A 17,375-nucleotide genomic window follows, 5' to 3' on the forward strand; every position below is an offset into this window, starting at 1 on the left:
GAGGTGAGGCGAGTCGATTCTAGTCGAGGCGAGTCGATTCTAGTCGAGGCGAATCGATTCGAGGCGAGTCGAGGTGAGGTGAGGCGAGTCGATTCAAGTCGAGTCGAGGTGAGTCGATTCGAGTCGAGGCGAGTCGATTCGAGTCGAGGCGAGTCGATTCGAGTCAATTCGAGTCGAGTCGATTCGAGGCGAGTCGATTCGAGTCGAGTCGAGGTGAGGCGAGTCGAGTTGATTCGAGTCGAGGTGAGGCGAGGTGAGGTGAGGCGAGGCGAGGTGAGGCGAGGCGAGGCGAGTCGATTCGAGTCGAGGCGAGTCGGTGCTGGTAGGAAAGCGGCGTATGTTGCGCTGTGCTATGTGATGTAATGTGGAGATGTTATATCACTAAACTGTGCTGTGATATTCTACATAATATCATGGGATGTTGTTATGATACTGTACTACCATGTGTGTGATTTGTTGCATTAGGCTACGTTACAATGTCGTTACGATGTCGTTACGATGTTATGTTATGTGCTACATGATAAATGACAGATCCCCGCTGCAGCTCCGTGTGTGGAGTTTAGTTTCTGTGATGCTGAGTCGTGTTGTCACGTTGTGGTCCTGCGAGCCGTGTGCTGTGACATCATGCTGTGCTCCTCCAGCTGGAATCATGAGAACTTCCAAGCACTACACACACACACACACCCACACACACACAGACACACACACACACACACACACCCACCCATCAGGTCTGTTAAAGGGGAATCTCCCTCCAGTTCCTGTTTCCCAGCAGGTTGGAGCTCCCAGGCGCCCAGACGCTGTCAAGGACTGCTTCTACTAAAAACAACATTTTCAATTAGCAGGAGAGGAGGAGGAGGAGGAGGAGGCCCTGTGGCTGTGCTCCTCCTCTCCCCTCACCTTGTGTCACCTCCCTCTCTCCTCCCTCTCCTCCCTCTGAGTCGCGTCTCCTCACAACAGCCACTGTGTTTAAAGTGGATTGTGCTGTGATTCAGGGGAGCAGAGGAAGGAGAGGAGGGAGGGGAGAGGGAGAAAAGGGAGGTGGCGGTTTTCGAAGTGTGGGAGACCCCGGGGTGGAGGTGGGGGGTTGAGAGGGTGGGTAGTTTTACCAATTAGCTCGGTCACCCGGCTCCACGTTCCCAGACACTTTCGCGGCTTAATCAAGTGGCTCTTTTGTCTCGGCTCTGAAAACAGTTTTCTGCCTGAAGTGCGTGAATAAATCGAGGGCCGCCGCCGCCCGATGGAGAGCCGGACGCACCGATCACACAATGCTAACGAGCTGACGACCTGGCCGAGCACACACACACACACACACACACACACACACACAGAGAGAGAGAGAGAGAGAGAGAGAGAGAGAGAGAGAGAGAGCGAGGCAGCAGAGCTAACAAATTGTGTGGCATCCATTACCAGAGGCAACAGGCCTGAGCGGAGGAACGGGAGGAGAGGAGCAAGAGGAAGGAGATGGTGTGTGTGTGTGTGTGTGTGTGTGTGTGTGGTAGTGGGGGGGTGTTAAGGATTTGATCTGAAGTCCCGACTGGACCACACAACATGCACGCTGCAGAATAACGAGTCACTTCATCGAGGATCCAGTCTCGGTTTTTTAAAAAGAAAATGTGAAAAAAAAAAAAAATCTTTGCATTTCAATTTTGGGATTGAACTTTTGGATTGAACTGAAATGAACAGTTTGATTAATCTGTAAACCGATGGACAGAAAACTGAAGCGGCGCCGCTCTCAGACGGGTGATGCCAGTCACTCAGAGCGTCTTCCTTTTCTCTGATCATATAATAAATTAATACTGTCTTCTTTTATTATCATTATTATTATTATTATTATTATTATTATTATATTATTTTGTCTAAGGAAGCAATGTGAAGGCATCACTTGATTGAAACAGGACCAACAGATTCACTGACGATGAAAATAATGGGGACTTGCAGGTTTTATGGTCTTGATGCTGTTTCAGGTTTTTTTTTTCCACCCTGACATGAAGAGACGTTTAAGATCCGTGAAGTCTGGATTCTTTGGGGCATGAAAACGGCCAAACATCAGGAGAAAGTGTGAAATATCTGCGATCAGCGGCTTCAACCCAAAAGACAAAACTGAGACCATCGCTCGGTTTGAGAAGCTTTTCCTTTGAGGTCTCAGCTCGTTTTGCTGCTAACGAACCGCAACGATTCAGACGCCGCCATCGTGAAGCGGCCTGATTATCTCTTCTTTCTTTCTTACCCCCAACACACACACACACACACACACACACACACACACACAGCCCGGCTCCCGGCGCGGCACACAGATGGAGGCGGCGAGGGCAGCGCTGCAGAGAAACAGTTCAATAATTCAGTTATCAGCGCCTCTCTTTGGCTCCGCCCCCCCTCCTCTTCTCTACTAATCCTTCACTTGTCAATAATTAAAAATGAACATCTGACGGTGTCGAATGCAGGCGTGCAACACACACACACACAACACACACACACACACACACACACACACACACACACACACACACACACAGTAAACAGCCAAAACAAAAGGCAGTGCTCAGGATGCAGCCGGCCTCGCTCCACAGAAAGGGCCTTTGTGCTTCACCTCCTGGACTCTGTCCAACGCATCGGACACTTTTCCCTCAAATATGCAAAGCGTTCAAGCCGGCCCTGCACTCCGGGGGCTCTGGGACGCCCGCTCGCTCGCTCGCTCGCTCTCCTCTCCCTCTCTCTCTCTCTCAGGCGTCTGGTCAACATAATGATTACCATCTTCATCCCTAACAGCCAGAGAGGGATTCTCCTTCCCTGCACGGCCATTTTGGGTTTTGTTTCTTTTTTTTTTTTTTTTTTTTTTTTTTGGGACACGCCTCCTCCTCTTCTCTCGCTTCATCTCCGTTCATCCCTCCCGGCGGCAGAAGCTCCGCCCGCAGAGAAAGTCCGCTTTCCGGCCGTTTCTCATCATGCTAGCTCAGTGTGAGACGGGACAGGAGACCAAACAGCCAGCTCCATGTGGGATTTGGTTTTCAGAGAAATCCACTTAAGCCTGATACGGAGAGCGAGCCGGAGCCGGAGCCGGAGCCGGAGCCGGAGCCGGAGCCGGAGCCTGATACGGAGCCAGAGCCGGATACAGAGCCGGAGCCTGATACGGAGCCGGAGCCTGATACGGAGCCGGAGCCTTATACGGAGCCGGAGCCGGATACGGAGCCGGAGCCGGAGCCGGAGCCTTATACGGAGCCGGAGCCGGAGCCGGAGCCGGAGCCGGAGCCTGATACGGAGCCAGAGCCGGATATGGAGCAGAAGCCGGAGCCTGATACGGAGCTGGAGCTGGAGCCGGATACGGAGCCGGAGCCGGATATGGAGCCGGAGCAGGAGCCGGAGCCTGATACGGAGCTGGAGCCGGAGCCGGAGCCTGATACGGAGCCGGAGCCGGAGCCGGAGCCAGGAGCCTTTCACTCACACAGACAGATGCTGTGTTCAGGACTCCCGCGATGCTCCCGCTCCTGCCAGGCCTTTGGCAAACACTCGGACACACACCAACATTCAGAATATAATTCATCATGTCATCCTGTGAAAATAACCCCCCATCCCCCGCCCCCCCGCCCCCCGTCCTCCATGTGATCAGGAAGCGGCTCTGCTGGCGGTGACGTGACAGAAACGTTGAAAAAACTTCTTCTCTTCCATTTCCTGCAGCCCGTTACCTTCAGCTGGACTGGAGAGCGGGTTCTGATTTTATTTGTCCTTTTAACACGATAAAACATCTTTGAGTAGAAAAGATACTCCACACGAGATTAGCTCTGTCAAACTCTGGAAAAGGTGCTGCGCTGTTCAAAATGACATAAAACACTCTATGGCTGTGCTTTAATGTACAGTGTCACTTGCATTTTTTTTTTTTTTTTTTTTTTTTTTTTTTTTAATGATTTTAGTGCTAAACGTGTCTTAGTGTCCTCTAAGCTGCAGTGAGACTCATCTGCCCGCTCTGACCAGCAGGGGGCGATATAAGGTTCGACCGTGATAAACGGCCAAAATGTCTTTTATCGTTCCTTCACCTCGTGTTGGCTCTAAAAACACCAAACAGCCGTTCGGGACCGGGACCACGCCCCCGCCGGCGGGCTGAGCCGAGCGGAGCCGGTCCGGGCTCCGGGTCGCCGGGCGGGGCGGCGTCCCGGTCCAGGCCCCAGCAGCCACACAGCACCACCCTCTCTGCGGTGGCGCCCCCTCTCTGCAGTGGCGGCTCCTCTCTGCTCCACCATCTGCAGCAACTTTTCCCCTGCAGACGCTCACAGCTGTCCCGCTTCATGTCGACGCTCCCCTTTCACAGCACCGCCGTCCCCGTTGGCTTCAGCACACAATAGGCACCCGATGGGGGGAGGTGTGTGTGTGTGTGTGTGTGTGTGTAGTTGTGGGGTTTGTGGGGGTGTCTTCTTGGCACACGGCTCCCTCACTAAGCCTTTCAAGATGGATGGACAACACCCAGACAGACAGAAACACACTCACACACACTTACACTCACACACTCACACACACACACACACACAGACAATAAAACAGTGTGTTCTTGGAAAGCGTTTTGCAGCTCCTCTCCCTCTCCCCTCTGGGACGAGGCCTTGGCCTCCCTGAACTTTCCCTTCCAGGCCTGGAATAAAATACCCAGCTGCTGTATTCTGCTGCAACACACACACACACACACACACACACACACACCCTGCTCTGCATGTTGTTTAATACAGACATCTGTGGCTGCAGGTCGCTGAGAAAACGAGTTGTTTCAGAGCTGATCTGAGGACCTGGAGACTTTCTGCTGATCAGTGTTTAAAGGGGGATTTTCCTCTAAATACCTGTGTGTGTGTGTGTGTGTGTGTGTGTGTGTGTGTGTGTGTGTGTGTTCACCTGCTGCAGCTTGGAGCTCCATTTAGATGTAAAGACGCATCTTTGCAAAACTAGACACGACCATGCAGCGAGCAAACAAACCGGTTGCCCGTAGCAACGTGACATCATCGCCTCATCATTCAGTGAGTAAAAAATGAGAAGAAAATTACAGCAACAAAAGAAAATGTGATCAGGCTCAGGCTCAGAGTTAGGCTCAGGCTCAGGCTCAGAGTTAGGCTCAAGCTCAGGCTCAGGCTCAGAGTTAGGCTCAAGCTCAGGCTCAGGCTCAGACTCAGGCTCAGAGTTAGGCTCAGGCTCAGGCTCAGAGTTAGGCTCAGGCTCAGGCTCAGGCTCAGAGTTAGGCTCAGGCTCAGGCTCAGAGTTAGACTCAGGCTCAGGCTCAGAGTTAGGCTCAGGCTCAGGCTCAGAGTTAGGCTCAGAGTTAGACTCAGGCTCAGGCTCAGGCTCAGGCTCAGGTTCAGGCTCAGGCTCAGAGTTAGGCTCAGGCTCAGGTTCAGGCTCAGGCTCAGGTTCAGGCTCAAAGTTAGGCTCAGGCTCAGGCTCAGAGTTAGGCTCAGGCTCAGACTCAGACTCAGGCTCAGGCTCAGGCTCAGGCTCAGAGTTAGACTCAGGCTCAGGCTCAGGCTCAGAGTTAGGCTCAAGCTCAGGCTCAGGCTCAGACTCAGGCTCAGAGTTAGGCTCAGGCTCAGGCTCAGGCTCAGGCTCAGGCTCAGGCTCAGGCTCAGAGTTAGGCTCAGGCTCAGGCTCATGCTCAGGCTCAGAGTTAGACTCAGGCTCAGGCTCAGGCTCAGAGTTAGACTCAGGCTCAGGCTCAGGCTCAGGCTCAGGCTAAGACTCAGGCTCAGGCTCAGAGTTAGGCTCAGGCTCAGGCTCAGAGTTAGACTCAGGCTCAGGCTCAGGCTCAGACTCAGGCTCAGGCTCAGGCTCAGAGTTAGGCTCAGGCTCAGAGTTAGGCTCAGGCTCAGGCTCAGGCACAGGCTCAGGCTCAGAGGTAGGCTCAGGCTCAGGCTCAGGCTCAGAGTTAGGCTCAGGCTCAGGCTCAGAGTTAGGCTCAGACTCAGGCTCAGGCTCAGACTCAGGCTCAGGCTCAGGCTCAGAGTTAGGCTCAGGCTCAGAGTTAGGCTCAGGCTCAGAGTTAGGCTCAGGCTCAGGCTCAGGCTGAGGCCACATGTTGCTGTCGTGGTGTCGGGTCGCTCTGAAGCCGCCTGTCCCAGAACAGCCCAGATGTTGCGGTGTGTGTCGCCTCGGAGGATCAGCTGATCTGAGTTCAGTCGCACAGAAACAACAAACCCAGTCCAAACGCTGAACCGCAGCCAGACTCCATTTTGTTTTGTGGCACGGCTGGCATGGAGACGGGCACACAGGCTGCTGGGGGTCTCTGTTGCTAAGAAGCCCCCGGCACACTCTCACACACACACACACACACACACACACACACACACACACACACAGCTCCTCCATTAAAGGCACAAATCACCGCCGGCAGCGCAGCCACATTCCTGCAGGACGACCTCCACTAAGACAGCACACTGACCTTTACAGTGTGTGTGTGTGTGTGTGTGTGTGTGTGAGTGAGGGGGTCCTGACTGATCAGAGTCCAGGGTGGATGAGAGGAATGTTGCTGGGGGGAGAAAGAAGAGGTGGAGGAAGAAACAGAACAGGAACAAGAAGAAGAAGAAGAAACAGAGAATTGAGGAAGGAGGGAAAAGAAACGAGAGAAGAGGGGAAAAAGAGAGAAAGGAACCGGGAGAGGCAAGGAGAGCAAAAAAGAGGAGAAATAAGAAACGAGAGAGAAGTTTAGAAGGAAAGAAACCAGAAGAGGATGAGAAAGTGAAAAAGAAAAGAGGAGAGAGGAGGAGGTGAGGAAGAGGAGCAGAGCAGAGAGGAGCTTTGTGTCTGCGCCTCCATCTGGGAGGGAGGGGTTCACCAGAGAGAGAGAGGGAGGGCGGGCGAGCGAGGCAGGGGTTAAACAGAGAGAGAGAGAGAGGGAGGGCGAGCGAGGCAGGGGTTAAACAGAGAGAGAGAGGGAGAGAGAGAGAGAGAGAGGGAGGGAGGGCGAGCAAGGCAGGGGTTAAATAGAGAGAGAGAGGGAGAGAGGGCGGGCGACCGAGGCAGGGGTTAAACAGAGAGAGAGAGAGAGAGAGAGAGAGAGAGGGAGGGAGGGCGAGCAAGGCAGGGGTTAAATAGAGAGAGAGAGAGAGAGAGAGAGCGGGTGAGCGAGGCAGGGGTTAAACAGAGAGAGAGAGGGAGGGTGGGCGAGCGAGGCAGTAATTAGGTGGCTGGCGGGCTCGCTCGCTCGGCCGGCTGCTCGCCGCTCAGATGATGAAGCTGCTCGTCTTCCTCACACAGACAGCAGCTAAAGACAATGCTGCTGTTGTTGACTGGCATGGGGGGGTGGTGTGTGTGTGTGTGTGTGTGTGTGTGTGTGTGTGTGTGTGTGTGTGTGTAAACGACAAAGGCACCATTCTCCTGAAGTTGAGCGGAGTGTGTGCAGCTCTTCAGCAGGATGAGCCTCGTCTGTCCGACGGTCTGAAGAGGATTTTTAAAAAAACGTCCACGCCGTTTCCATGGAGACTGAACACACTGACCCGGTGTATTTACACGCCACAAAGCGTTCAGTCACAATAAAACTGTTTTCTGACCTGCGCAAAGAGGCTCCGCCTGCTGGGGGAGTGACCCCGGCCAGCGGTGGCGCCCCCATCAGGTCGTCCGTCAGACTGGCTGCTGGTTTGGGCTTTTATTCTGGTAACAGGAAGCCGTCAGACTGGCTGCTGGTTTGGGCTTTTATTCTAGTAACAGGAAGCCGTCAGACTCCTGCAGCTTTCCGGTTTGCTCGATGCTTCGTCTTTTCTAACAGCTGGTTTGTGCGACTCCTTTCCAGATGTGACTGGTTCCAGCTGGCAGCAGCCAGCGCCTGCTCGTGTTCTGGTGTCGCCGTGTTTCTGTTCCCCCTGGAAACTCGTTCCGTCCGGTTACATGCTGAGTCTGTTTGGGTGCGTCTGTTTGCTTTGAGCTTCTAATTGTGTGATGTTTGTGGATTTGCATGTTACACTATTCACAAAAAGTTAGGGATATTCGGCTTTCGGGTGAAATTTCAGGATGAAGCTAAAATGCATTATAACCTTTCCAGGTGAACTTAATGTGACCTTCTGTAAACTTTTGAATGCACATGTCCAACTGTTCAGTGTTTCAGTCCTTTTTGCACAAGTTGCTGTTCTCTAACAAGGAGCTTAACGGCAAAATTCACATCAGGTGTTTGATGCTCCAGCTCATCGAGGTCGTATCATTAGGGAACGGCTGCTGGAGACTGGGGTACCTCAGATGGAGTGGCCTGCACTTTCTCAGACCTGAATCCCATAGAAAACCTATGGGATCAGCTGAGTCGCCGTGTAGAGGCTCGGAGCTCTGTACCCCAGAACCTCAATGTCCTGAGGGCCGCCCTTCAAGAAGAGTGGGATGCCATGCCTCAGCAGACAATAAGCCGACTTGTGAACAGCATGAGACGTCGTTGTCAAGCTGTAATTGATGCTCAAGGGCACATGACAAGTTATTGACACTGACATTTTTTGTTGTGGTATATCCACCACTGTTGTTGGCTTTTGTTTCAAGAAATTGTTTGAGATGAGGAAATCACCAGTGTATGCTTCTACTTAAATGCCCTACTTTCATGATATAATATCACTGTAGCGTGAACATTTTACATTTTCCATAAATTTCACCCAAAAGCCAAATATCCCTAACTTTTTGTGAGTAGTGTATATGAGCAAAGTTCCATTAAAAAAAAAAAAATCACAGTGGAAAGTGACTTTCACCTCCGTTCTTTCTGTTCAGATGATCTGAATGTGGTTAGTGGGTTTCGTCGCTCCCTGTGACCGTCCGGATGTGTTACTGTGACATGTGTGTGTGTGTGTGTGTGTGTGTGTTCATTCTCAGCAGCGTTTTGCACTGAAGCTGAACTTTAATAAATCCCCAAACTTTTCCAGGCCTTTTCCAAACATTTCCATGGCTGTGTGTCTGCGGTGTGATGAGTCTGATGGGCAGGCTTCACATACAGGAGCCAATAAAAATCTATATTTCATTGAATTAATTAATTGCTTTAATGAATCCTCTGGTCTCTGGCTCCAGCTCAGCCTGACAGGATCAGCATCCTGATTCAAAATGTCCACAACGTCTCCAAAAGTTTGGGGGATATTTCATCTTTTTGCAGGACGTTTCAGCACGACGCTCACACACTGGCTGCTCTGCCACACACTCGCTTTCATGAACGGGCCCCAAACCTCATTTACAGTGATCAGTACAGTGTGTGTGTGTATGTGTGTGTGTAAGAGAGTGTGATGACACAGACTTTGTTGTTGTCGTAGCTGTGGGTGTTTGGTGGGATTTAGGGAAGGATGGTGATGTGTGTGTGTGTGTGTGTGTGTGTGCGTGTGTGTGTGTTGGGGGGGGGGGGTGTCCTGAACATGAAGGGGTGTAAGGGGGGGGGTTCCCCGTCCCGGCCGCAGTGTGTGCTGCACCAAACCACAACAAAGGCTGTGGTTTGTACCGCAATCTCCTTAAATAGCTCCAAACGGCGGTTAGCGGCGGAGCGGCAGAAACACGAAGCGTCTGAAACCGGAGACGAGCCAGAAGTCACCGCAGACATGTTGGCAGATTCTGTTACTCTCAGCGAAAAGGAAAACCTCGGGGCCACACACACACACTCACACACACACACACACACACACACACACACACACACACACAAGCCTTGTCTTTGTGTTCGCCGGGTTACAAAGGAAAACCTGTTTTTTGCCATTTTTGAAGAAAAACCAAAATGAAGACGAGCCCTGGTTTAAAAAAAAAAAATCTTCACCTCTTAGGCTCATCTTCAAAGTTCAAATCTTGTTTCTTTCTTTCAACAAAGTAAAAAAAAATCTGCCAATGAGATGAGATAATCCCACTGATTTCCTCTGCAGTTTCACTGGTTTGTGTTGAAACGAGGCTGAAAGAGGTGGATCAGCCTCCAGGACCAAGAAAATGACACTAAATTTAGCAAAAATCTGGAAACAAGTGGGATTATCTCATCACCACGGGCAGATTGTTTTATTGCCTTGGTTGAAAATTAAGTTTCAAAGATTCAGTTCTGGATGAAAGGACTTATTCTGCCTTGTTTGAACACATTTACTCTTTATACAGACAAATTCCTCACACAAGTGATACAGGAATTCTGGAAACAAGTGGGATTATCTGATCCAACTGGCAGATTTTTTTTTTTTAGGTGGTTGGAAGAGAATCCAGGTTTGAACACTGAAGATGAGACTGAATAATCTGCCAACACTGAGATTATTATTATTATTATTATTATTATTATTTTGCAGAGCAGGATTAATTTCTGCTGAGCTGTGAAGGATCAATATCCAGTGAAACCAGCAGGCCTGCCTGATCACACCGGATGGCACTGTATTCAAGGAAAATTCTGGAAACAAGTGGGATTATCTCATCACCACAGGCAGATTTTTTTTTATTCTCTCTCTTAGAAAATTCAGTTTTTGTAGCCTCAACACTGAAGAACAGTGGATGTGGTGATTTGTTCACACAGACCTGCCTCGTTTGAGGAAAAATAAGATTTGAACACTGAAGATGAGACTGAAGGACTTGTGAACATGGAGATTTTTTGGTGTGTGTGTGTGTGTGTGTGTGTGTGGCACAGTAAAACAAAATGGATCCCGGTCTTTTGGTGTTTCTCTCGGCCTGTAAAGTGACTGGATGGTCCGAGCTAACCAGTTTAGAGTTTAGAGAGGCGGCACAAATCTCTTTAAGAGCTCAGGGGAAGTGGGTCAGACGTCTTTACAGACATTCGACACACGCCAGCCGCTTGTTGATCTCGGCCGGTGGGGTCGTGTGAGGTGACAGGAATATAAATATCTGGCCTGCGAACGGCTCGGCCGGGTCGGACCGCCGGCCCGTCACCTCCCCTCCTCTGCTGCAACCAGGGGAGCTGAGGAGGAGGAGGAGGAGGAGGAGGAGGAGGGGCGGCCTGCTCGGGGTTTTAGACGGGACGTTTTCATTCCTGTTCGCGGGTCGACCAGCGAACACGTCCAGAACACACGAGTCACTTGAAGGGGCCGAGGTTTGGCCCGAATGAGGTTTCTGAGGGCCAGGAGCGTCAGAGCGAAGCTGCTGACGTCCACAGTTTGGTAAAGACTTGGATTTCACAGCGGAGTCCCCCAGGGGCCCGTCAGGGGCCTCCAGGAGATCCGCAGCAAAACCAGGAAAAGTTCAGCTCCAAATATATTTCAGTTCACTGGAAATTACAACGGCACAAAAAAATGTATGAGTGACTATTTCAACATGACGTTTTTATCCTCCTGTTTGTTTTCTAAGGCCCTGAGAAAGGCAGAAATGTCACAATAATTCTATTATAATTTACAATTTAATAATCGTGAATATGGTTTTCTTTTATTTTTTTATTCTGCTGACTATGAAGTCATCTTCTTGTAATTTTCTTTGCTCATCACCTTTTTTTCCATGTTTTTTTTCCCAGTAAATTTGCTCAGATTTCAACAAAGGTAAATTTAACACAATAAATCTGTATTACATTATCATTATCATTATTGTTGTTGTTGTTATTTTCTTTCTTTTTTCTTTTGTTTCACTAATTATCCAGTGTTTCCTAATTATGTGGTCATTTTCTTTGCTATTTTGTTTAATAATGCTCTAGTGATTTCTTTTTTTTTTTTTAATTTCCTGATCACCTTTTTTCCCCTCCGTGTTTTTAAGTGTGAATCTGCTCAGGTTTCAAAGGACTAAACATTTTAACACAAACCAAAACACCTTTCATTTCCTGTCAGGGTCTCGGTGGCTCACAGTCACCTCGGCCGGGGGGCCCGGGGTCCCCCGACGGTCACCTGGGGGCCTCAGGAGCCCACTGAGCCGGAGCCTCTCAGGACACGGCAGTGTGTCACCGAACACAGACGTGGGCTTACAAAAACTTTATTGGTGCAAGTTGGAGCCCTGCCTGACGCTCACACACACACACACACACACACACACACACACACACACACACACACACACAGCCCTCCTCAGAGTCAGCCTGGCTGCTGTAGGCTTGTATAAATAAACTCCACCTGTTAGCTGGTAGTTTGTCACGGGTGAACCAAAAAGGGCGGGTGTCACCTAAAACAGCCAATAACCTGTTACCACATTCACAAATACAATAACATGACAAATATGATAATGGAGCAAATTTCACTCATAAATACCAGAATAAACCAGAATAAACACGATGATGATCTTGAGATGAAGGCTGGTCAGCGTCAAACTCTTTCCACCAAACCAAATATAAATCACATGGCTACTGGTAAAATTAATAAAAGAGGTGATCATTCTCCATATCATCAAACCATTTATCAGATATTGAAATTACCGCATCGTGTTTAATGGACACAAGGAGGCTTAGTCCAATATTTTCTTCCACTATAATCCACTGGACAATTTTCATGCCAAAAACCACAAATTATTCAGTATTTTCTCCAGATATTTCCTCTGAATGGAGTGGAAAACTGCATTAGGAGCATCACAAGGCACTAAAACTCCCCGACGGATCAGATTATTTTAGCGTCAGCACCCGTCCAGCGGTGGAGGAACTCTCTGCTTTTAGATGAGGAAAAAACAATGAAATTAATAAATAAAATGTGAATTGGAGCTGAAAAAGGCGTGTCAGGTTTTTCTGCAGCTGTGATCAGGAGGAAGACGATGGAGGATGTAAAAAAAAAAAAAAAAAAAGGAGATATAAAGTGAGATAATCTCTTCCCATTGGCAGATTAATGACCTTATGTTAAGATTTGAACACTGAACGATGGAGATTTCTTTGCAGTTGAAAGAAAAAAATGAGATAATCCCACTTGTTGCCAGTGCAGTTTCATTCAGTTTGATTCAAGAAAATTCTGGGAAGAAACCGGTTAACATTGGAAACAAGTGGGATTATGTCATCCCACCGGCAGATCCCAGATTTGGAGATGAGGCTGGATGAGATGGAGATTTGTTGCAGTCATCACCTCCTCCTCCTGCGCCTCCTCGTCCTCCTCACATCATTTAGAGGAACAACATCCAGCGCCTGGCCCATTATCCTGATTTGACCACCGTGCCGTGTCCCCGTCCCGCCCTGAATCTTCCCCGGCAGCACCTCTCCAAATTAAATTGTGGGAGGCGAGCGCCTGCCAGCCGCCGGCCGCCGTCGCCGCCGAAGCTTCACACCGCCGCTCGGCTCGGCTTCAGCCCGACGGGGGGGCGAGACGCCGGCCCGCGAGCTGCACCACAAAACTCGTTCGATCAAACTTTTATGATTGCTTCACTGTAATTATGCTTAATTGACTTCACTGCCAACTTATAAATATTATATCTCATCTCCAATAAAACTTAACGTCGTTTTTCTCCCTTCCTGAGCAGTGAGGGAGCTAAATTATCAGCACAGACGTCGCCCCGATTAACCTTTTGTTCCCAGACACTTGTAGAGCTGCACACTGCTAAGCTCAGTGTTAAACCATGTATTATCCAACACATACACACACACACACACACACACACACACACAAACCCCCCACCTATTTCAGCCAAGCCCCTCTGTCTGCAGCGGCCTGTTTTAACAAGGCTAGGAGGACGGGGGAGGGGGGCCAAGATCCCTGTGCTTGACTCGGTGTGTGTGTGTGTGTGTGTGTGTGTGTGTGTGTGAGGGGTGAAGGGGTTGGGGGGTGGAGGGTCTGTTTACCCAAGAGGTCAAATGCCTGGATGATAGGGGTCACGACCCCGACATCCCACCCTTGACCTCCCGACACGTGCCGGCCGGGCGATCCTGCCGATAGCGACACCGCTCGTAAATCAGTCGGGCGGGGGGGGAGTTGGGAGGTGGAGTGACCTTTGACCCCATGATTGTTCCTGGAGATGACACGCCATGCCGGGTTTGCAATGGGGCGGAACAGCAGAGGTCAGAGGTCAGGATGTGGCGTACACAGCCGGCACGTGCAGCGAGGGTTTCCTTACTTAAACCAAGGAGCTGGTGCTTTACACGACTGTGTGTGTGTGTGTGTGTGTGTGTGTGTGCGTGTGTGTGTGTGTGTGAAGCTGTAAAAACTCCTATGAACAGCAGTTTTGCACGACGTCAGCTGTTTAAAATGTTCAGAAACTCTAAATGTCTGTCATGAGCTCAGCTTGACTTTAACTTCAGATCATTAAAGTTTTGAGAGTTCTGCTTTTCAAAGTGAGGTCCAGGGGCCCTCGGGGGGTCCTTGAGGGTCCTCCAGTGGGTCCTCAGCAGAATGAGCAATAGTTTAATTTCACTATAACTTCATTTATGAGAAAAAGTCACAATGCTGCACAAAGTGCACGGGGGCTCGTTTTAACATTTTCCTCTTTGTGCTTTAATCTGATCACGATTCGTCAAACATGACAGTGAGACGGTTTAACCCTGTGAAACCTGGATTTCCTTCAAAAACATACAAAAATTAGCAAATTACCAAAAAAAAAAAAAAAAAAAAAAAAAAAACTGTCTGGAACATTGAAAAAAATGTACCAGAAAATTTGCAAAACATTACCTGGAATTGTTTTTAAATCACAAGAAAACGATATCTATGATTGATTACTAAAATGATATGTGTAAATGTCAGGAGTCAGATTTAACAATCCGTGGATTACACTGAAAGTCTGCTTTGGGGTGCAGAGCATGTTAAAGTTTAATCTGCATCCTCTGGGAGAAATTCTGACGTCTCTGGATGTTTTCAGATGCTTTCACATCTCCAGCTGTTTGCGTTGTGCAGTTTAAAGGTGAACTATGGATCGACTGAAAGGTGGAACATCGACTGACAAAAAATGCGGAATACAGTGATCGGTTGTTTTTTTATATGATCATAACACACTCTGCTGTTGGTTTACATGCTGAGCTCGTCTGCCTGGGAAAATTAAAGCTAGCTGAAGTTTCATATCTTTTCTTTTTTTTTTTTTATGTCATCCAACCAACACAAAGTCTGTTCTCTGGGAGTCCAGAGAGCCTTCACTCGTACTTAAACTTCAGCAGAATGTACACATGGCTACTGGTAAAATTAATAAAAGAGGTGATCATTCTCCATATCATCAAACCATTTATCAGATATTGAAATTACCGCATCGTGTTTAATGGACACAAGGAGGCTTAGTCCAATAGGGAGAGGCTCTCATTAAACATCAAACATTCAAAATGTAAAACGTTCAGCACAGATCAACGTAAACTCAACCGACTCAAACTGTTTTTGGCGGCAGAGAAATCAGGACTCGAGCAGCAAGAAAACAAGACGTCGACACCGAAGACGGGACCCAACGCCACGCTGGCGCTGGGTTTGTTTGTGCAGTGCAAGGCCGGTCCGCTCACACCTGCCCAGGTGAGAGGCGCCTCCTGCGGGCGGAGCAGGTGAAGCTGCCGGGTCATCTCATCCCAACCAGACCAGCCCGGTTCAGATCTGACTGACAGGCTGCTGCTGGGGATTCAATTATAAATGGTTGGTAGCATGGTGTGGTTTCTATGGGCAACCCTGTCGCCCCCTAAGCCCCCCCCCCCACCCCCACCACCCCTTCACCCACCTACCCGGCAGCACCAATGGTATGGGGATGAATTTAATTACCAAGTGGAGTCGCCCTCAGAAACCCCACCTCCAGCCAGCGAGCATGAGGTCAGCCTCGCCTCACATGGCTTTTAATCAAGCTGCTCCAGAAAGGCTCCACTGCCTTAAATAAGAGGCAGGGCGAAACCTGATCCCCCGGCCCGAGACGGGAGGGGGGGGGGGTCAGACGAGCCCGGGGCAGACTGAACTGAGAGAGAGAGAGAGAGAGAGGGAGCCGAGAGCTCTGTGGGCGTCCGGCCTCGGCCCTCTCCCTCTCGCTGACACCTCATTCAGCGCTTAAAAAGGGACAAAATCCAAACCTCTGCCAACTCTGGAAAGCTTGCTGTCATGAAAGGCGTCATGAATAGGCTTAGGAAACATCAAAACTCTGGATTTGGGTGGTGGGGGCTGAGGGGGAGGTGGGGTTCATCGCGCCTGAAAACGAAGCCTAAATTTAGGAGAGAGGAAGGGAAAGAAAAAAAAAACATGCCTTGTACCACAAATTATCCACCCTTTTTTTTAACTTCCACTGTCAGCTGGAAGTGTTCCTGAAAATGAAAATGAAAATGAAAATGAGGCCTGGCGAGCTTTGCTTATTCACACAAAAAACAAAAGAAAAAGGTTTTTTTTTTTTCTTGCCGGGTGCCAAGAAGCAGAGAATCTGAGAATCGGAGCTTCATCCTGCGAGCTGACAGACGAGCGGCTGCACAGCGACGCCCCGGAGCCCCGTCCTCCTGCAGCCGCTCACGGGCCTTCGGGCCGCCGCCGCCGCCTCGCTGCTAAACCAGAGACAAAACCTCCGCCGAAGCGACGAGCGCCCAGAGCGGAGCGGCACGCAGCTCGTCCCGAAGACGACGCCGGCGGCGTGAAAACACACGGCCAGGCTGAGACGGGACGTGTGGAGGACGGAGAGCAGGGGCGCAGTCTGAGGAAGTGACTGTAATTAAGGTGCTGAGACCTTTCCAGAACAGGCCGGGGAGAGAGTGTGTGTGTGTGTGTGTGTGTTTGTGTCTGCTGTCAGGACAGGACGGATCCCTGCAGCCTCGGGCCAATTAACAGCCTCGGCAGCGCTCCGTGAAAACCAAACTCACTTTCACAGGGACGCAGACGCACCAGGAGCCACAGGAGCAGGATCCACCACCACAACAACAACAACCTCTATTTTTCCACATTCACTGACGATCATGTACTTTTATTTTCTAAGGCAACATCTCCCTGCTCAATCCACAACAAGTGACTGCATTTTGAACTAAAGCATCTGCTTTAAAACAGGAATCCAGAAGCACACCCTTGCAGATCATTTTACCCCAAAGTCTTAAGTGTGGCAGATATTCTCCACTTCCAAACGAAATAAAATAATAATAATAATAAAAAAAACACACACACAACTCCAAAGCTCTGACAAACTTCAAAACAATCTCATGCCAAGTGTTTAACATGTCTGCCAAGCGTCGACACACCGCACGCCGCTGCCGCCGCTCTCTCCGCTGCACACACTCACACTTCAGCCAAATTATTTTTTCCTCCCCGGCAGCCTACGTCGAAATCTGTCGGAAATCGAAAAAAACATGCTGAGCAATCACTACGGAGATAATTGTGTTTTTAGCGCGACCGGGGTAAGTCGCGCGGCGTGCCAGCTTCCCCCCAAAAAATCTGGCCCGCTCCGAACACGGAGGGCAGCCGGAGTGAGGAATTTGGCAGAGCCGCCCTCTTTCCCCAGACTCCTGCTTTACTCACCGCTGATGAAATTATGGCTGTCTGCAACAGATAACACTTCTGTCTGCGTCCAAACTGGAAAAAAAAAAAAAAAAACAGGGAGGAGCGGCGGAGTGCAGTTTGCTGAGAACGGTGAGGTGGAAGTTGGATTATTCTCCTCAAACAGCAGATAAACAA

General features: G+C 49.7%; 1 protein-coding gene across 1 annotated transcript in view; it reads right to left on the minus strand.

The window, feature by feature from the left end:
• Positions 1–16,979: 16,979 nt before the first annotated feature.
• LOC115357399 (nuclear factor 1 A-type-like) overlaps positions 16,980–17,375 on the minus strand; it is a 39,899-nt gene continuing 39,503 nt past the window's right edge. Inside the window, exon 3 of the mRNA XM_030048797.1 lies at positions 16,980–17,029. Coding sequence (XP_029904657.1) covers positions 16,980–17,029 — 50 coding nt within the window. The remainder of the gene's footprint in view (positions 17,030–17,375) is intronic.

Source organism: Myripristis murdjan, chromosome 4 (genome assembly GCF_902150065.1).
Source record: "Myripristis murdjan chromosome 4, fMyrMur1.1, whole genome shotgun sequence".
Lineage (NCBI taxonomy): Eukaryota > Metazoa > Chordata > Actinopteri > Holocentriformes > Holocentridae > Myripristis > Myripristis murdjan.